We start from the raw sequence: 16,071 nt of genomic DNA on the forward strand, positions 1-16,071 counted from the left end.
GTCTGCACTCCCACGGCAGAGCACTGGAGACTGCTACAGAGCACCAGTGCCAGAAAGGAAAAGGCTGTTTGATTCTCTCTCAGACAGATGTGGGAATTCGCTACTTTTCTAAGAGACGGCTTGTGCACCTAAATAAACATGTAAAAAGCAAAATATGTAAATTGTGTATTTAAACAAGTGCCTCTTTTGCATTTCAAACTTTATAAAACCAAATATTCTTGTCCTCTCTGATGTTCCTAGAGCTGTTGTTGAGGTCAAATCCTCTTTTCTCCTTCCACTCAGGCAACACCCCCTGCCATCAGTTTCCTGTCCCCACCACAGCCTTTACTGCCACATTTACGAAAAATGGTAACATATTAAAATTTTTGTCATGTTTCTCCCACATATAAACTATCTATGATGTCCTTTATTCTACAAGATTAAAACCCACTCCTCAGTTTGCTTTTTAGACCTAACATAATTTGGTCTCCAGTTTTTCGCTACTTTACTCATGTGCAGATGCTCTATACCAGAATAGTCCAAATATTATATCCTGCCTACTCAAATCCTACTTGCCTCTTAAAGGCCTATTTTAAACCCACCTCCTCCATTAAGCCAGTCCACACTGAAATGGCCTCTCCCCACCACCTATAGTATTTACTGTCAATACTCTGCATTTTTCATTTTAACAATTCCCTGCCTTGTAACATTTAATTTAAAAAAATTTTTATCAGGTATCTGCTAATGTCACATGCTAAGCAATTACTTGTATTGTGTTTGGCATTTAATGTTTGCTTACTCTCCAACTGAACTATAAGCTACTTAAATTGATTTTCACCCACGTTATCCAAGACAGCATATGCTGAGTACGTGGTACATATGTAATAAAATTTGTTTCTGCTGAGATTTCTATTTTGAATGACAAAATAGGGCAACTGATGCCTGTCCTGTCTGCCTCCCAATGACATTGTAACGTTCACTGAATAGACAAGTGCCTTGAAGATGCTAAGGCACCAGAGAAGTGTAAGGGAAGGCATCACATATCCCATCCTGATACAGGCTGCTAATGCAACCCTAAAACTACCACCGATCAAGATGGCAGACAAAGCAGACAAGTGAAAACCTAGCCTGCCTCTTCCGAAGACATAGAAAACCTAGTTAAACTGTGAACGACATTTATTTTAAACACGGTTACTTAAAAAGTAACACAGGGAAAGTTCCTGGTGATGGTCAAAGAGGAACTCTAAAGCACTTAAGGGTAAAAGGGGAGTTTAAGTGTTGAAGGGAACCAGAACTTCAGCACACACCAGACAGGAGGCAAGGCTGCTGTGTCAGGGACAAGGAGCCTGAGAAGTGTTGTGTCATCATTAAACACCTTGGCTGCCAATGAAGACAAGGAATTGGTTGTCAGCAGTGGGTGGAAACAATCAGCTAATCTGCCTACAGGAGCACAGGGTCAGAAGTTACATACAACTGATTTGGTGTGGAAACCCCCAAACCTTGATACCAATGTGGAAATTGGTTTAGAACCTGGAACCATGAGAAGCCCTGACAGGCAAGCACAAAACTGGCCCCTGGGTTGCCACATCCATCCAGGGCACACATGGGACTACTGCAGCAGACAGTTCCCACTAAAGGGAAGCTCACAGGCAAAAATTATAAAACAAAAACAATTTTAAAAATATGCAACAAATGGGAATAGCAAACTGAAAAATGGCCACTAGATGTATTTCAGAAAGAAGGAAAATATGGGCCAGCCCCAGCAGTCTAGTGGTTAAGTTTGGCGCACTCCACTTTGGCAATCTAGGTTCAATTCCTGGGTATGGACCTACACCGCTCTGTTAGCAGCCATGCTAACAAATGAATCTACCTCAGGGAAAAAAAAAAAAAGTAACATGAAGGCAGGAGTGGCACAGGAGAAACGAGGGAGCAAAGAAATCCATAAAATGTTAGTAAAATTAATAAGTCTTGATAGTTTAAGAAATATTAACAAGCAAGCAAACCACCAAAGTTTTCTGCAAAAACTGGGTTCAAAAACACAGTAGTATTTTCCCCTAGGACTTGGCATTTTATTTCCTGGATATTGAGTCTAAAAACTTGCACACAAGTGTACGAGGATGCATATACAAGAATGTTCACAGCAGCAAGTTCACAATAGCCAAAAACTAGAAACAACCCAAATGTCAATCCCCAGTAGAACAGATAAATGAATTGTGGAATATTCATAGAGGAATACTAGACAGCAATGACAACAAGTGACCTGCACCTACACATTACAACAGGGATGAATAATATAAACATAATACTGAACAAAATAAAAAACATTAAAAAAGAATATATAATATGATTGCATTTTTATAAAGTTCAGAAACAGGCAAAACTCAACTATCTTGGTTTAGGCATACATACAAAAGTGGCAGAACTAAATAAAACAAGGAAGTAATTAACATAAGTCAACTAATGGTTACCTCGTGGGGGAAGGAACACATGGTGGGTGGGAGAGGCCTTTCGGAGTGTTGGTGAAGTTCTATTTCTTGGTTGTTGCATGGGTGTTCACTTTATAAGCATTTATTACACTAGACATTTATGGTTTATTCCATTTTAGGATGTCTTATATTTTACAAGAAAAAGATTAGTGAATAAATTAAAAAGAAAAAAAGGAAAAAGAACAAAATTGCATTCAAGGCAAGAAGCATGAGTAGCAATAAAGAGATACTAATCAAGAAGATACTATCAACTATGAATTTATAAGTACTTATAAAATAGGCTCAAAATATATAAAACAAAATTAGACAAACCCATAGAGAAATCTGAGTTCCATAAACTAACAAATCAAGCAAATAAAAAATTGATAGAAATGAAGCAGATTTAAACCACATAATAGCACTATATATCAAATAGAGATTAGACTTTTTTTAAAGAACATGTGGAACATGTATAAAATTCATCACATGGAAAGCCACAAAAGTCTCAAAAATTCCAAAGATTCAATACCAAAAAGACCATATTCTCTGACTACAATGTGATAAAATTAGAGAAAAATAATAAAAACCTAAGAAATCCTACACATTTTCAGACTTAATACTTCTAAACTTCCACTTTTAACCAGGATAGAGTAACAGAAACCAAATTTACCCATTTGGGGGCCAGCCTGGTGGTGCAGTGGTTAAGTGCACACATTCTGCTTCAGCAGCCCGGGGTTCGCCTGTTCAGATCCCAGGTGCGGACATGGCACCGCTTGGCATGCCATGCTGTGGTAGGCATCCCACATATAAAGTAGAGGAAGGTGGGCATGGATGTTAGCTCAGGGCCAGTCTTCCTCAGCAAAAAGAGGAGGATTGGCAGCAGTTAGCTCAGGGCTAATCTTCCTCAAAAAAAAAAAAAAAAGTACCCATTTGCCTGTACCAACAAAAACTAAAATCAAAATACAACAAAAAACAGGCAAAATACATGAAAATGACAGTTTTCAAGACACTGGATATCAGGCATATGTCCATACAAAGACCTGAATATAAATGTTCATAGTTATCAAAAATTGGAAGTAACCCAAATTTCCATCAACAGGTAAACAGATAAACTGTGGTATAGTCATACAATAACACTACACCGCAATAAAAAGGAACGAACTGTTAATAAATATAACAACATGCAAAAATCTCAAATTATGCTAAGTGAAAGAGGCCAAACAAAAAAGAACATATTGTATGATTCCATTTAGATAAAATCCCATAAAATGCAAGCTAGTCTATAGTGACGAAAAACAGATCAGCTGACGCCTAGAGACGGGAGGGGATGAGCAGGGATTATCCAAGGCAAAGAGAGAACTTTCGGAGTGATGGGTACATTTATTATTTTGATTGTGGTGATGGTTTCAAAGGTGTATATGTTTATCAGAAGTTATCAAATTGTATACTTTAAATATGTACTGTTCATTATATGTCAATTATACATCAATAAAATTGTAAAAAAATCAAGAGCTAAACAATAATTGTAGATCTTTACTTATATTTTAAATAACTAAAACTAGACAAAGGTAGACCTGATAGAGAGGCCTGCGGCTGTTCCTTCTAGTGGCACTGTCTCTCTCTGTAGCCCTCCAAAGAACTCTTAGGCCTCTGAGGAAGAGTTTGAAAACCTCTGTTTCAAGCTGTTAACCACAGACTCTCAAACTAGCTGACAAAATTTAGATTGGCATTATTTTTAAATTACATTTCTTCCTTTCAAATATTGTTACATTTTATAACTGTCTCATAGCAATTTCTTGGAGTAATCTAATCAACTCAGAGTATTTACATTATGAATATCCAAATACTGTTTCTATACATCCGTGAAAGACACAGGTTCTTTCACAAAGTGTAGTCTAGTGTTTAGAAATGTAACTGCAGGCTAACAAAACAAAGAATTTTAAATCTAGAAAGAACCTGTTACTGCACAAAGGGCACGATCTGCTTGCTGCAAGACAAAAGCCAAGAGGCAAGATGGTGGCAGAGAAAGGGCATTTTATTGCAGCTTGCTAGCAAGAGGGAAGGTGGCCCACTAATGTCCAAAACCACCACCTGAAGGAGGCACAGAATCTTGAAGCGGTTATATGGGCCAGTGGGTTATGGGGCAGGGGTTAGGAATGTTGACCCTCTGGTGTTACAGACTGGGAGTCACCGCACCAGATCTTTCAGTTTTCACTGATGGTGACAGTCAGCATAGACTCTCTGTTCGGGTGTCATCACATTCCTAAGGAACTCCAAGGAATGAAGCTATCGTCTTATCGCAGCTGGGAGGGACATACACAAGCAGGGGTCATAAAATTTACAGAGCAGGTGGATCTCCTGGAGGGTGCATATCCAGCCAGGTTAGTTAGTCAGAGGTCTCTCAAAGTTACAATATGGTCTCTTTTCTACAATATGGCTTCCCTTATGTCAAGCTTGGGTTGAGGTATCAAACTTAAGACATTATTTTATATCTAATCCCTAAGGTCACACCACCAAGGATCTGGATGCTACCTACTGACATTTACTCTCTCCATTCCACCATGCTGCTTCCTGGAAACTCTTTACAATGTTCTACATGACAACAAACAAGAATAACTGAGAAGTCTTCCTAGGCCTGCTACTTATAAACAGGGTAGGGGCAGTGGCACTAACCCAAAGTGGCTTATACTTATAGATATGAGGCACAACACTGGTCCCTTAAGGAAATCAGACTGAATATTAAGAACAGAGAATAAGTAGAAGGCAGCAAGAAAAGTACTCTTAGGTAAAATGCAGCAAGTGTGAACCAGTTGCCTAAGGAATGCTCAGCCTAGTAAGAGAATATGACCTACTATTTGTGAGTAATACAAATAAGTCACTGAGGACACTTACTTTTGGAAATTCTTTACAAAAATTTTATTTAAGATCTCATGCCCTTATAAAAAGTACATTACATCAAGATTGCAAAAAAGACACTTTTTTATAAAAGAGAGACTATCTACTATCTATTTACTCATCTGTTTTACTTCATAATTCATTTCCTACCCCAAAACAATGATAAAACACTTTCTCCTTCTTCCTTTCCTTCCCCCTGCTTTGAAAGGGCACGTGCCATAAGGGATATAATAGAATGTGCCATTTCCTTGCCAGGAAAGCAATAGCCTTCTACTGGCTGGATGTAAGAGAGCCATTGGCATTCCTTGTTCCCAGAACCAAAAAGGTCACTAAACCCTGAACTTAAATATAACTTTTCTATTACGTGCAATATCTCTCCCTGAGTTTCTCTTTTACTCACACACTATACTTTAAAACAATCTTAAATTTTAAGCACTCAAGAATTGCTTACGAAATGATTAAAGGATCTAAAGTTAACTTACTTCTTTAACTTAGCAACTGTTTTCTACATAAGAACTCAAAGTTAAAAATTACATGGATGGACAAGGACCCAATTCTAAGAAAGGGATGAATTCTCAGAGTAAATACATTTTTATAACCCTTGTCTCAAAGTAAGATCAATCCTACAAAATACTTAGAACGTTAAGAATGCAATTTACACAGTAAAAATTATTTGATTTGTTTTCAGTATGAAAGTACTTTTAATTTCTTTACTGCAGGTACAATGGCATCCAAGTCATCAATTTCTGTAACAGAAAAACAAGAATAATAAAAGAGTAGCTTTATCTAGTGACAGACTCAGACGAAATGAGAATCTCTATGCAAAGGCAAACCTCAAACACAAAGGCAACAACACTAGTGCTTTTGGGCACATGAAATTTTCTCCAACAGTGGTGATAAGAGTATCAGTGACTCAGACACAGATGTTTCACAGGGCATCTGTCTGTATAGCTACCACCTACCTACAAGCATCCTCTAAGTGTGATATTAATCTCATTAGCAATGTGCTCCTATTAACAGACCCTACTGGCCACATTTACGATATTATGCTATTGCCTCTTTAAGTCTCTGTGGTTACTTGGGTGAGCCACACAGTGAAATCCCAGGTAGAGGCTGTCTCTTTCATGGGTCTCCATCTGAAGACTTTGGGATTTCTTCTCGTGGAACACAGCTGTATCCTTAATTCTCCTGGAAAGATTTCTCATGAGTAGAGTCCCTCTTAGGTCCACCTTTAGGATGAAACACATCTACCTAATAAAAGGTGTGAGGCTTCTCCAAGTACAAAGCTCAGGTGCAATGTCTCATAGAGCTTAGCCCGGCCCAGCTTACCAGATAAACCAGTGCAGGTTCTTCTCTGCCAGGTTCTGTCTGAATTTGATTTCTCTTCCTAAGACTACCTTCTTCTAACTAGCATAACTTAGAATTCACTGTCTGAAGGTTCCTGACTGCTGAGGAAGCGGTGCTTTCTCTCATTATCTAGACTCCAGCCCTACTTAAGTTAAGTCCCAGTGGCAAGTTCTCTAGATTCTCACCACTTTTTCCTAGATTATTCTGCTAGCTTACTGTTCTCATAAACTCATTCCCTTTACATAAAACATGCCTCCTTGGATCCTACCTCTCTCCCTCCACATTTAGCTGGATTTTGGTTGTTCTTCCTTTAGCCTAAACACATGACTCATGATGTTTAAGCTCCTGACTTCAGTCAGAATACTTGTCTGGATCCACTTATAAATACAGCATCAAGATATAGGAAAGGAAAAAAATAAAGCAAATCTACAACAGAGAATTTGGTTCACGCCTTACATTGTGGTAAGGTACAAGATCAAATTATAATCTGACCCCCCATTCTGAAATCACACCTGTTTTCTCACTAAATGAGAAATCTGCCTTACAAATGAACCTCACAGAGAAGGCTCTTGGCTGATAGGAGAATTTTTTCAGCTAATCACATCCCTTTATGAGAAAAAGACAGACCTTCTTCATATCTGGTGTTTGGTACACCGCTCTGTTGTTCTAGATGCTTAACACGACATCTAGTAATAATAAAAATATTCATGCTTGCCAAAACAGATTTAACTTTCACAATGTTAAATATAATATTTAACTCCAGAATTTCAACTGTGACCAAAATATGGAGTTCATCTGCAGGATGACTTGGTTTCTTGAAGCAAATGATCCCACAAGCCCCATACCAAGTATCATAATATCTGAGAGGAGGTTTCTACAGAAGAATTCTGAAATAAGTGTTACTAGCACAACTATTAAAATGTTTATTAATGAGGAGAACCTCACTGTTTAAGTTAATTGCTACCCCAAAGCAACTAAAATCATATTATTCTATGAAACAAGGCTCTTGGAGATATGAGGCAACACATTTCTATAATTTCATGTCTCATCTTGAGTTTAACCTTCAGATTACATTTTCCCTTCCTATGACCTTTTCAAACATACCAGCATCTCTGAAGCACGCTCACTCACTGCCTCATTTGCTTTCACGGACTACAGAAAACTGGCCACGAAACTTCCTTTATATTCACTCACCTAAGTACTCCAGTCAGATACTGTTTTCATTTATCCACATTCTTTCCAAATTTTAATTTACTCATTCCTTTATCTTCTACTATACCTCATTTCCTCCTCTAATTTACTCTATGTCAAGAAGCCATTCTTTAAAAAAACTTTTTTTCAAATGAGCTATTTAGAAAAAAAAATTCATTAGTGAATAAATCACTTTAAACTTTAGAAAGAGTTCTTAATAATAAGACAAATTATTTTTATAGCCATATACAATCGCACTTAAAATAGGAGGCTTTGGTGTCTATCTTGCCTATGATTCCTAAGCAAATTACATTTTTTCCTTTTAAGAGAGATTATACTAACAAAGCCCTCAGTCTGACCAAGAGCATAAATGCAGCTCTTCCCTTCTACAGATTTATAAACCTCTCTTCCTTTCTACAGATGTTTACTTTACATTACTTCCTATCACCTCAAAAGGAAATTTAATTTGTATATTTTTTAAAAACATCCAGTAGGAACTATCTTCAAAAAAAAAAAAGGGATGAAAAAAGTATCTTCCAAGATCATAAATTCTACCAAGGTTTCTCAATTGGGAATGACAAAGTCAAGGTTAAAACTGAGCATAGCCAGAGTACTGCCATTTCTCATTTTAAGGTCCCAAAACGAGGCAGCCCCAGCTCCTTAAAGAACGTGTCTCTCTCCTGTAGACTAATCCCAACCAGCTCCAACTGTGAGGTGGGAGTGCACTTCCAGAACCGTTAGTGGTTTCCAGACACTTTCTACAAACACTCTGGGGAAAAACACCAAGCCAGTGACAAAGAACACTCTTCTCTCAAACCTGCTCACATCTTAAGACTGGAAATTTAACCACCACCAACAGAGGTCTTACCTAAGATTTCAAGAAGGTCATTAGTAAAGGCCTGAAATGCTGGGAAAAATTCCTCATGTTCTTCCAATTTGTTGATAATGCTTTAAAAAAAAATGCACAGTTTACACTGAATTTCCAACTTAAAGTTCTTGCCTCTGATTGAAAACAGAACATTTTCAAAATGGAAAGAAATTTCCTGCTGATTTAAATATAAATTTAATGATCATTTACTACAATCCTTCCTTTTTGAGCACTTTGTTCAATTAATATCATTTTTCTAAAAGAAAAATCTCTTATTGTTAGTGTAAACATCTGTTCCAAAGTTAATTTATATAATATTCCTAATCTGGGAAACTTTCCATTTAGCTCTAGGATTCTTAAGAGACCATGATTTTATAACATTCTCTAAAAACAATTGGCTTGAATATCTAGTATTCTATTAAACATTAAGAACAAGTATCAGCAGTCAGGAAAACTGTAGGAAGGGGGGAAAGACCAATATGAGATACATGCTCCTTTTAAAAACATCAAGTAGGGGCTGGCCCCGTGGCCGAGTGGTTAAGTTCGCACGCTCCGCTGCAGACGGCCCAGTGTTTCGTTGGTTCGAATCCTGGGCGCGGACATGGCACTGCTCGTCAGACCACGCTGAGGCAGCGTCCCACATGCCACAACTAGAAGGACCCACAACGAAGAAGATACAACTAGGTACCGGGGGGCTTTGGGGAGAAAAAGGAAAAAATAAAATCTTTAAAAAAAAAAAAATCAAGTATCAGAAAACTCAAATGTCAGATTAGGTAAGGGCTCTTCTTGGAAAACCTGCAGAACATATGGGACAGGCGGGATACTACGTGTTCCCCTTCCCAAATGTTGCAGTGTAACATTTGGAGAGGGGTGCAGGGGAGGAAGAGTCCATTTAAGCAAAGCTAAAATGTTTCAGTATTTTAAAAAAACATTAGGTTTTATGTTAGAGATGCCTAGCTTTTTACAAAATCCTTACCATTTATCTTCTAATCAAATAATAAATATACTGTGAGGGACTATTCAGTGGTCTACGGTAGTGTACTAAAGATAGCACTTGTTTATACATTCTGAACTCACATGAAGTTGCTAACCAGGTTTGAATTTCTCCAGATATAATTTTCCCTGGGAAGAGGCTTACAGCAATAACGCTGGAGTCTTGACCTACCCTATGGAAACTTACAGGCTCTACAATCTACTTTTATCTTGAAATAGTTGGTCTTCTCTCCATTCCTAAGGTGGGAGATCATTTTCAATTGTCTAGTTATTTAAAAGACGCTATTCCAAACAGGAAAGGTAAATAACTTATAAAGTTTCGAAAGTCTTTAATTTTACCACTCCATGCATTCTGAATGATACTTCGAAAACTTTTTAAAATAAATACCTCTGGAGGTCTTCAGGTCCCAATACCTGCGTAACCTGTTCACTCACATCCTCATTAATCAGCCTACACAATTTTCCAACTGTGCTCACCAGCACACACAATGAGGATGAACTATCTGCAAAGGAGAAATAAAAGGATAGGGTATTTCAAAAGAGAATTTTCAAAATCATTAAATCAAACACTGCTTCAGTTATCCTCATTTTTTTTTTTTGCTTTAAACTGTTTTACCTATATTTTATTGATTTATCAGGAATAATTCTTAAATGGGCGCCAAAAAGAACAAAGGGTCATCACCTAATTCTAAGAGTTCTTGGAGGTTTCTCACAGCATTGTTCATTTCTCCAAGCCTAGTATAAACTTCATGCATTCGGGGATAGACTCCATTTAAAGAAGGCACATCAAATAATTTTTGGAAGTGAGAAACAATAGCTTGCAAAGTTTGAAAGTCTGGCATATTGCTGTCCTGTCCAAAAGAGAGGGAGAAAAAAAAAAGATAGTTCACATCTTAAAATAACCCCAAATCTTTAATAAAAACTTTAAAAAGACAAAGAATCCTAGTAGAATAAATATCAATATCCATACCATTACCAATTTTTAAGATAAGATTACATTAAAATGTGAATATTTGCATAAGTATTACCTTTTCCTTATTTTCAACTTCTTCCAACATGGTATCTACTATAAACAACAGATCTTCAACTCTGATACCTTCATTTTCATCCTGCTTCTTTAAATTATGCCAAGGCACTAGTTCTGCAGATAGTATTTTCAAGGACTTATATAAATCCTTTATAACAAAAGAAATGACATGGTATTATTGATTTTAAAAAATATTTTCCATAATAATGCTGATAAAATATAATTATCCAGGCAGGTTTAATATATATATTAATCATCATCAGTATTTTTTTAAAAACAACTTCCAGTTTAGAAAAAGTGTGTTAAATTCGTTTTCTCCAGGTAAATATAGGCCTTACAAAAAACATTATATATTGTTTATCCCATATCTGGATGTTTTAAGTAATTATATTATTAGTATTTATTTAAGTAATTATTTTGAATTATAGATGGAAAAAAATAAGTTTGTTCTTTGTATTCTGGCCATTAATTTTTTCATAACAGATTTATTGAGATGTAATTCATATACCATAAAATTCACCCTCTTTGTGTGTACAATTCAGTGGTTCTAATACATTTAGAGATGTGCAACCATCACCATTAGCTAATTTCAGGACATTTTCATCACCTCCCAAAAAACCCCCATACCCACTTGCAGTCATTCCCCATTCTCCCCTGCCCTCAGTTCCTGAATAACTACTAATCTACTTTCTGTTTCTATGAAATTTGCCTATTCTCAGCGTTTCACATAAAATGGAATCATACAATAGTGGCCTTTTGTGACTGGCTTCTTTCACTTATGATAATGTTTTCAAGATTGATCCATGTTATAGCATGTATCTCCAGGCAATTCTTAATTTGAAAGGATGACTAAATTAATTCTACCTAATCTTCATGACAGTCTACTTAGTTTCCTGGCCTAGACATGTGGTCCTAACGTATTTTAAAACTGCACAAGAGGCAAGGCTACTGGAAGTTTAGAATACTAAGACTGGCCAACCGATAAATATCTACTGAGCATCTGCTATGTGCATGGTGCAGTGCTTGGCCCTTCAGAACAATGCTGTCCCAAAGAAACGTACGTGAGTCACAGTAATTCTAAATTGTCTTGTAGCCACACTTAGAAAGGTAAAAAGAAACAAGAGACATTAACTTTAATAATATATTTTACTTAACCCAATATATCAAAAATATTTTCATTTCAACACATAATCAATATTTTAATTATTTTTTTTCTATATTAAGTCTTCTAAATCTGGCGTGTATTTTATACTCACGGCACATCTTAGTTAGGACTAGCCACATTTCAAGTGATCAAAAGCTACATGTGGCTAGTGGTTACTGTATTAGACAGCACAACTCCAAAATACAGAAAGAGGTACAGGAAATTCTTTTTCCAACTTCTTATTTTAGTCCTTTGCTTATTTAACACTCTCTAATTAATGCCCAGACCTCACATACTCATATCTTTAACCTTTCATTTGGTAAGAAGGCAATTACCTATTTTAGCAATTCAAGGCAATACATTCCGTGTCAAATGAATGTTTTAAGTAATAAGTGCCACCAGAATTGGAAAAAAAAAGTCAGGAAGTCACAGCATAATGATATCTTCATTAACCAACGCTCCATCAACAAAGTGTGATTATAAAGAAATGGTCTACGGTGAAAAATGCACCAAATATAAATTTTTGCTTGAGAATAAAAGTATTACAAGGTTAAGAAAAACAGATGTTCTGGTCTACTTATAGCACAGTCTATCTAAGCAAACCCTGAGAAATCTAAAAGAAGGCCTCCTAGGTTCTCCACATTACTCAGTAGCAGGGATGCAGAAATACAACCAAGGTCCTGTCTGATTGCGTATGGCTGGCCTCTGGAGCAGTGGGGGATGGCAAAGACTCAGCATACAAGAGTGTACTGGGTTGCGAGAGCCTCTGTGTCTGTAGCTCACCTTTCCCGGACAGACGGGTGAGAAAGACAGAAGGAAGGAGGCTGACAGCCAGCTCCATGCTTTTCCCATTCTTCTCTTTTAAGCAAAATCTAACCTGAGAGAACAACTAATCTGGGAAGATGGTTGTCCCAAACTTAGAGGCTGCTATGGCAGAGAAAACTTTTCATATAAGGAGGCCTCAAATAACCTCATGTCGTTTCTCAATTTGGATCCTGACTCTGCAGCATAAGAAAAATATCTGAAGCACTGCCTAAAATCCATGAGTTCCTTGAGTAGTAGAACAAGTAAATTCCTCCTGGGGGTCCTCAGAATATTCTAATTATAAAGCTAACTCTCCTTGTCTCCTAGCGGGAAAACTGCAAGTAGCAAGAATTCATCACCTCTGTGAAGCTTTTCTTGAAGGCTCTCCCTCCTCCAGAATCTGGAGTTATCTGCATCATTCACTTAGTATTTCATCATGGGCTGCTTTTATGGCATTCATTTCTTCTAGTGATATCCTGAATGGTTAAACTTTGTTTCATATTTTAGTATGTTTTGACCATCCAATTAGTCTAAATCTCGTGTTCACCTTTTCTGATACCACCCTCAATGCACTGAATATAGTAAATAATAACTATCCATTTATTTGATTCTTCCCTTTGTCAGCTTTCTCTGCTAGTCTTTTCCCTTCTCTTGGGAAGGCTGGGGCATTTTCTAGCCCATTTCCCTGAGAAGGAGAAAAGGAGTTAGCACGATTTCTTCCAACCCCCAGACAAGCAATGACTGGGAAAATGCCATGATTTACATAACCTACCACTAATCATTTTACCCTCTTCTGAGATATAAACTGGAGGAACTCAGACCTATAAAACAGGTATATTAATCCAATACTGTCACTTAATTAAAGTGTTTTTTATTTTGTAGCTCTATCTGAGCCCTATATAAAAAAGGAAGGATAAATTAGGCTGAACGTGAAGACTGCTTCATCAGTTACAAGTATGTTTTCATTAAAATTTTCTTTTAATTCAGCCTCATCTCCATTTAGTTGTCTTGAAACGTGTATTCTGCTTCATTCTTTTGACAAATATTGAGCACTCATCAAGTATCAGGAGGTTCATTGGGACACATCAGAAAACAAAAAAGACAAAACTCACGGAGCCTACCCATTCTTACACACATATTCTGCATCATCTACACTTCATGCACTAAGTCTTCTCCTGACAAACACTACTGTTGAATCACACCTGCATGAACAGAGGTGCTGCTACATCTCTATGTATAGGTTATTGAAAAATCTAAAGTTTAAGGGGAATAGAAATTAAATACTGACTTTAGCAATTTACCTCTCAGTGAACTACTCAACAGAAACTGAACAAAATCTGAAGTTATGTAATAAAGAATACACAATAACTCTATAAAGTGGAGAGATTTTAATCTTCCATGGATAGACAGGATAGGTAAGAGTGGTACTGGCTGCTATCTGACTACAACCTGCTCTAGAGAATAGAGAGACATGGAGATAAGCTAAGTTTTGAGAGAAGAAAAATAATTTAAAATATAAAAAGAGAAAAAACACCTCCAGTTAAAATGGAATAAGAATAAGACATTACATCTGTAGAGGAATAAGGGCCAGGAAAATCTGTAGCATGAGGATACCAAAAAGAGAAAACGAAGGTAGAACAGGGAAGGGCCTAGAAGTGCAAAGTGGATCCACTATAGATTTTCAACAAGGCAACAGGCCTAAAACATGTCTTCTTTGGTAGAACTTTATAGGAGGCAAAGCTTATGGTAATGACAACAGCGAATACGTAGTACTCAAAACAGATACATAAGTACCAAGATTCAAGTTATAGATAAACTAGGCCTTTTCAGCTTTACAGTTAAACAAACAAAAAAATTAAGCCTAGTTCTATTAATAAAGCCATAGACTCCAATGTATTTTCAAAGCATGTAAACAATATTCAACCCTTTACCTTGAGGGAAGTCAGTTGATCTGCCCACATTTCTATTATAGGAACAAGATGCTCAAATCCACAATCTTGAACAAGCTCTTTATTGAAATGTTGGGCTCCTCTGCTCTGTTTATAAATTATTACTGGAGCTCTTGGATTGTGAATAATTGAATTGATGCTACTCAGCACCTTTAAAAAAGACAATGTTTTTAGTTGAAATGTTTATCATTGCTCTGTCAAAGTGATATATGTTAAAGGAGTGCTTTACATTCAAAGTAACATTTTTTAGAGTTAATTTTAGACATTAAGTCTTTAACAAGATTGACAGGTAATGCTTTGAAGGACAACAGCTTCATCAACATGATTAAACACATCAGTCCTAATGAGGATCACAGACTTCACAGGAAAACTAAAATGCATTTTTAAACCATTTAGATTTGAAAGTAGTTATGAATGATCTATTATAATCCACATAGGGAAGAGTAACCATCCAGACATCCTTAGCTAGAGTCCCACATTTCCCACTTTCTATCTCTTCATATTTAAGCGAAGTAGGATGTTAAAAGGGGTATTTCCTGTTGTTTCATAGCTTCACTTGAAGTTCAAAGTAAGGACAATAAATAAGTTCAACACCTTCTAAATCGAAAACCTGGAAACAGCACGTAGGTCTCGCTAAGAGGTGATCAAAGTGATCTTGGATAGTGACCAGCCTATCTAAGAAAATGTTAGAGAGTCATTGGACAGGATTCACCAGGACGAATGTCTTTTAAAGGAATATACAGACCTAGTGAGTGAAAAATGCTGTGTTGTTTTTCTTTTCTTCCCATAGAAAGCTACAGAAAACTACAGGTCTCCTGAGAATTTGACTTATGATGCTTATTTACAAGCAGTCTTGTTATTGTTATTTAAGTATATGAGAGTACATTTCAGTATTTCACTTGTTATGTTTAAACTCCTCTTTGAAAATGGAAAAAACAATTAACTCTTCTCCATTAAATTACTGAGAGCAGACACATAGTTCCCCCTCTCCCTCTGCCTCACACCAAATCTAAGAAGGGCAGCAGAACTCCTGAAAGAGATCAGGGAGCTGATACTGGCCAAGCTTCAGAAGCTTACAGGACAATCCCACTCCATGATGGAGGTGGAGAACCAAGGCGGATTACATGTATGTCCAGCAGTATGCATCCATATTTTGTAGCAGATTGTTTGCAAAAATTATCATCATTATTTTTCTTCCTTATATCCTCTCCCCTTTGCAGTATGACACTGCAGGATTCTCTCATCAAGACGGAGTCTAGGGGCCGGCCTGGTGGCACAGTGGTTAAGTTTGCACGTTCCGCTTCAGTGGCCCAGGATTTGCCGGTTCGGATGCCGGGTGCGGACATGGCACTGCTTGGCAAGCCATGCTGTTGCAGGTGTCCCACATATAAAGTAGAGGAAGATGGGCA

At 37.0% G+C, this 16,071-nt stretch overlaps 1 protein-coding gene across 6 annotated transcripts in view; it reads right to left on the reverse strand.

Moving 5' to 3' along the window:
- Window positions 1-5,330: 5,330 nt before the first annotated feature.
- CEP70 (centrosomal protein 70) overlaps window positions 5,331-16,071 on the reverse strand; it is a 58,957-nt gene continuing 48,216 nt past the window's right edge. For all 6 annotated transcript variants that reach the window (XM_046642189.1, XM_046642203.1, XM_046642197.1 and 3 more), the window contains exons 13-18: window positions 14,645-14,812; window positions 10,767-10,913; window positions 10,421-10,589; window positions 10,127-10,241; window positions 8,746-8,825; window positions 5,331-6,085 (exon numbers count right to left, since the gene is read on the reverse strand). In XM_046642189.1, coding sequence (XP_046498145.1) covers window positions 6,024-6,085; window positions 8,746-8,825; window positions 10,127-10,241; window positions 10,421-10,589; window positions 10,767-10,913; window positions 14,645-14,812 — 741 coding nt within the window. In that variant the 3' untranslated portion in view covers window positions 5,331-6,023. The remainder of the gene's footprint in view (window positions 6,086-8,745; window positions 8,826-10,126; window positions 10,242-10,420; window positions 10,590-10,766; window positions 10,914-14,644; window positions 14,813-16,071) is intronic.

This window comes from Equus quagga, chromosome 1, assembly GCF_021613505.1.
Source record: "Equus quagga isolate Etosha38 chromosome 1, UCLA_HA_Equagga_1.0, whole genome shotgun sequence".
Classification (NCBI taxonomy): domain Eukaryota; kingdom Metazoa; phylum Chordata; class Mammalia; order Perissodactyla; family Equidae; genus Equus; species Equus quagga.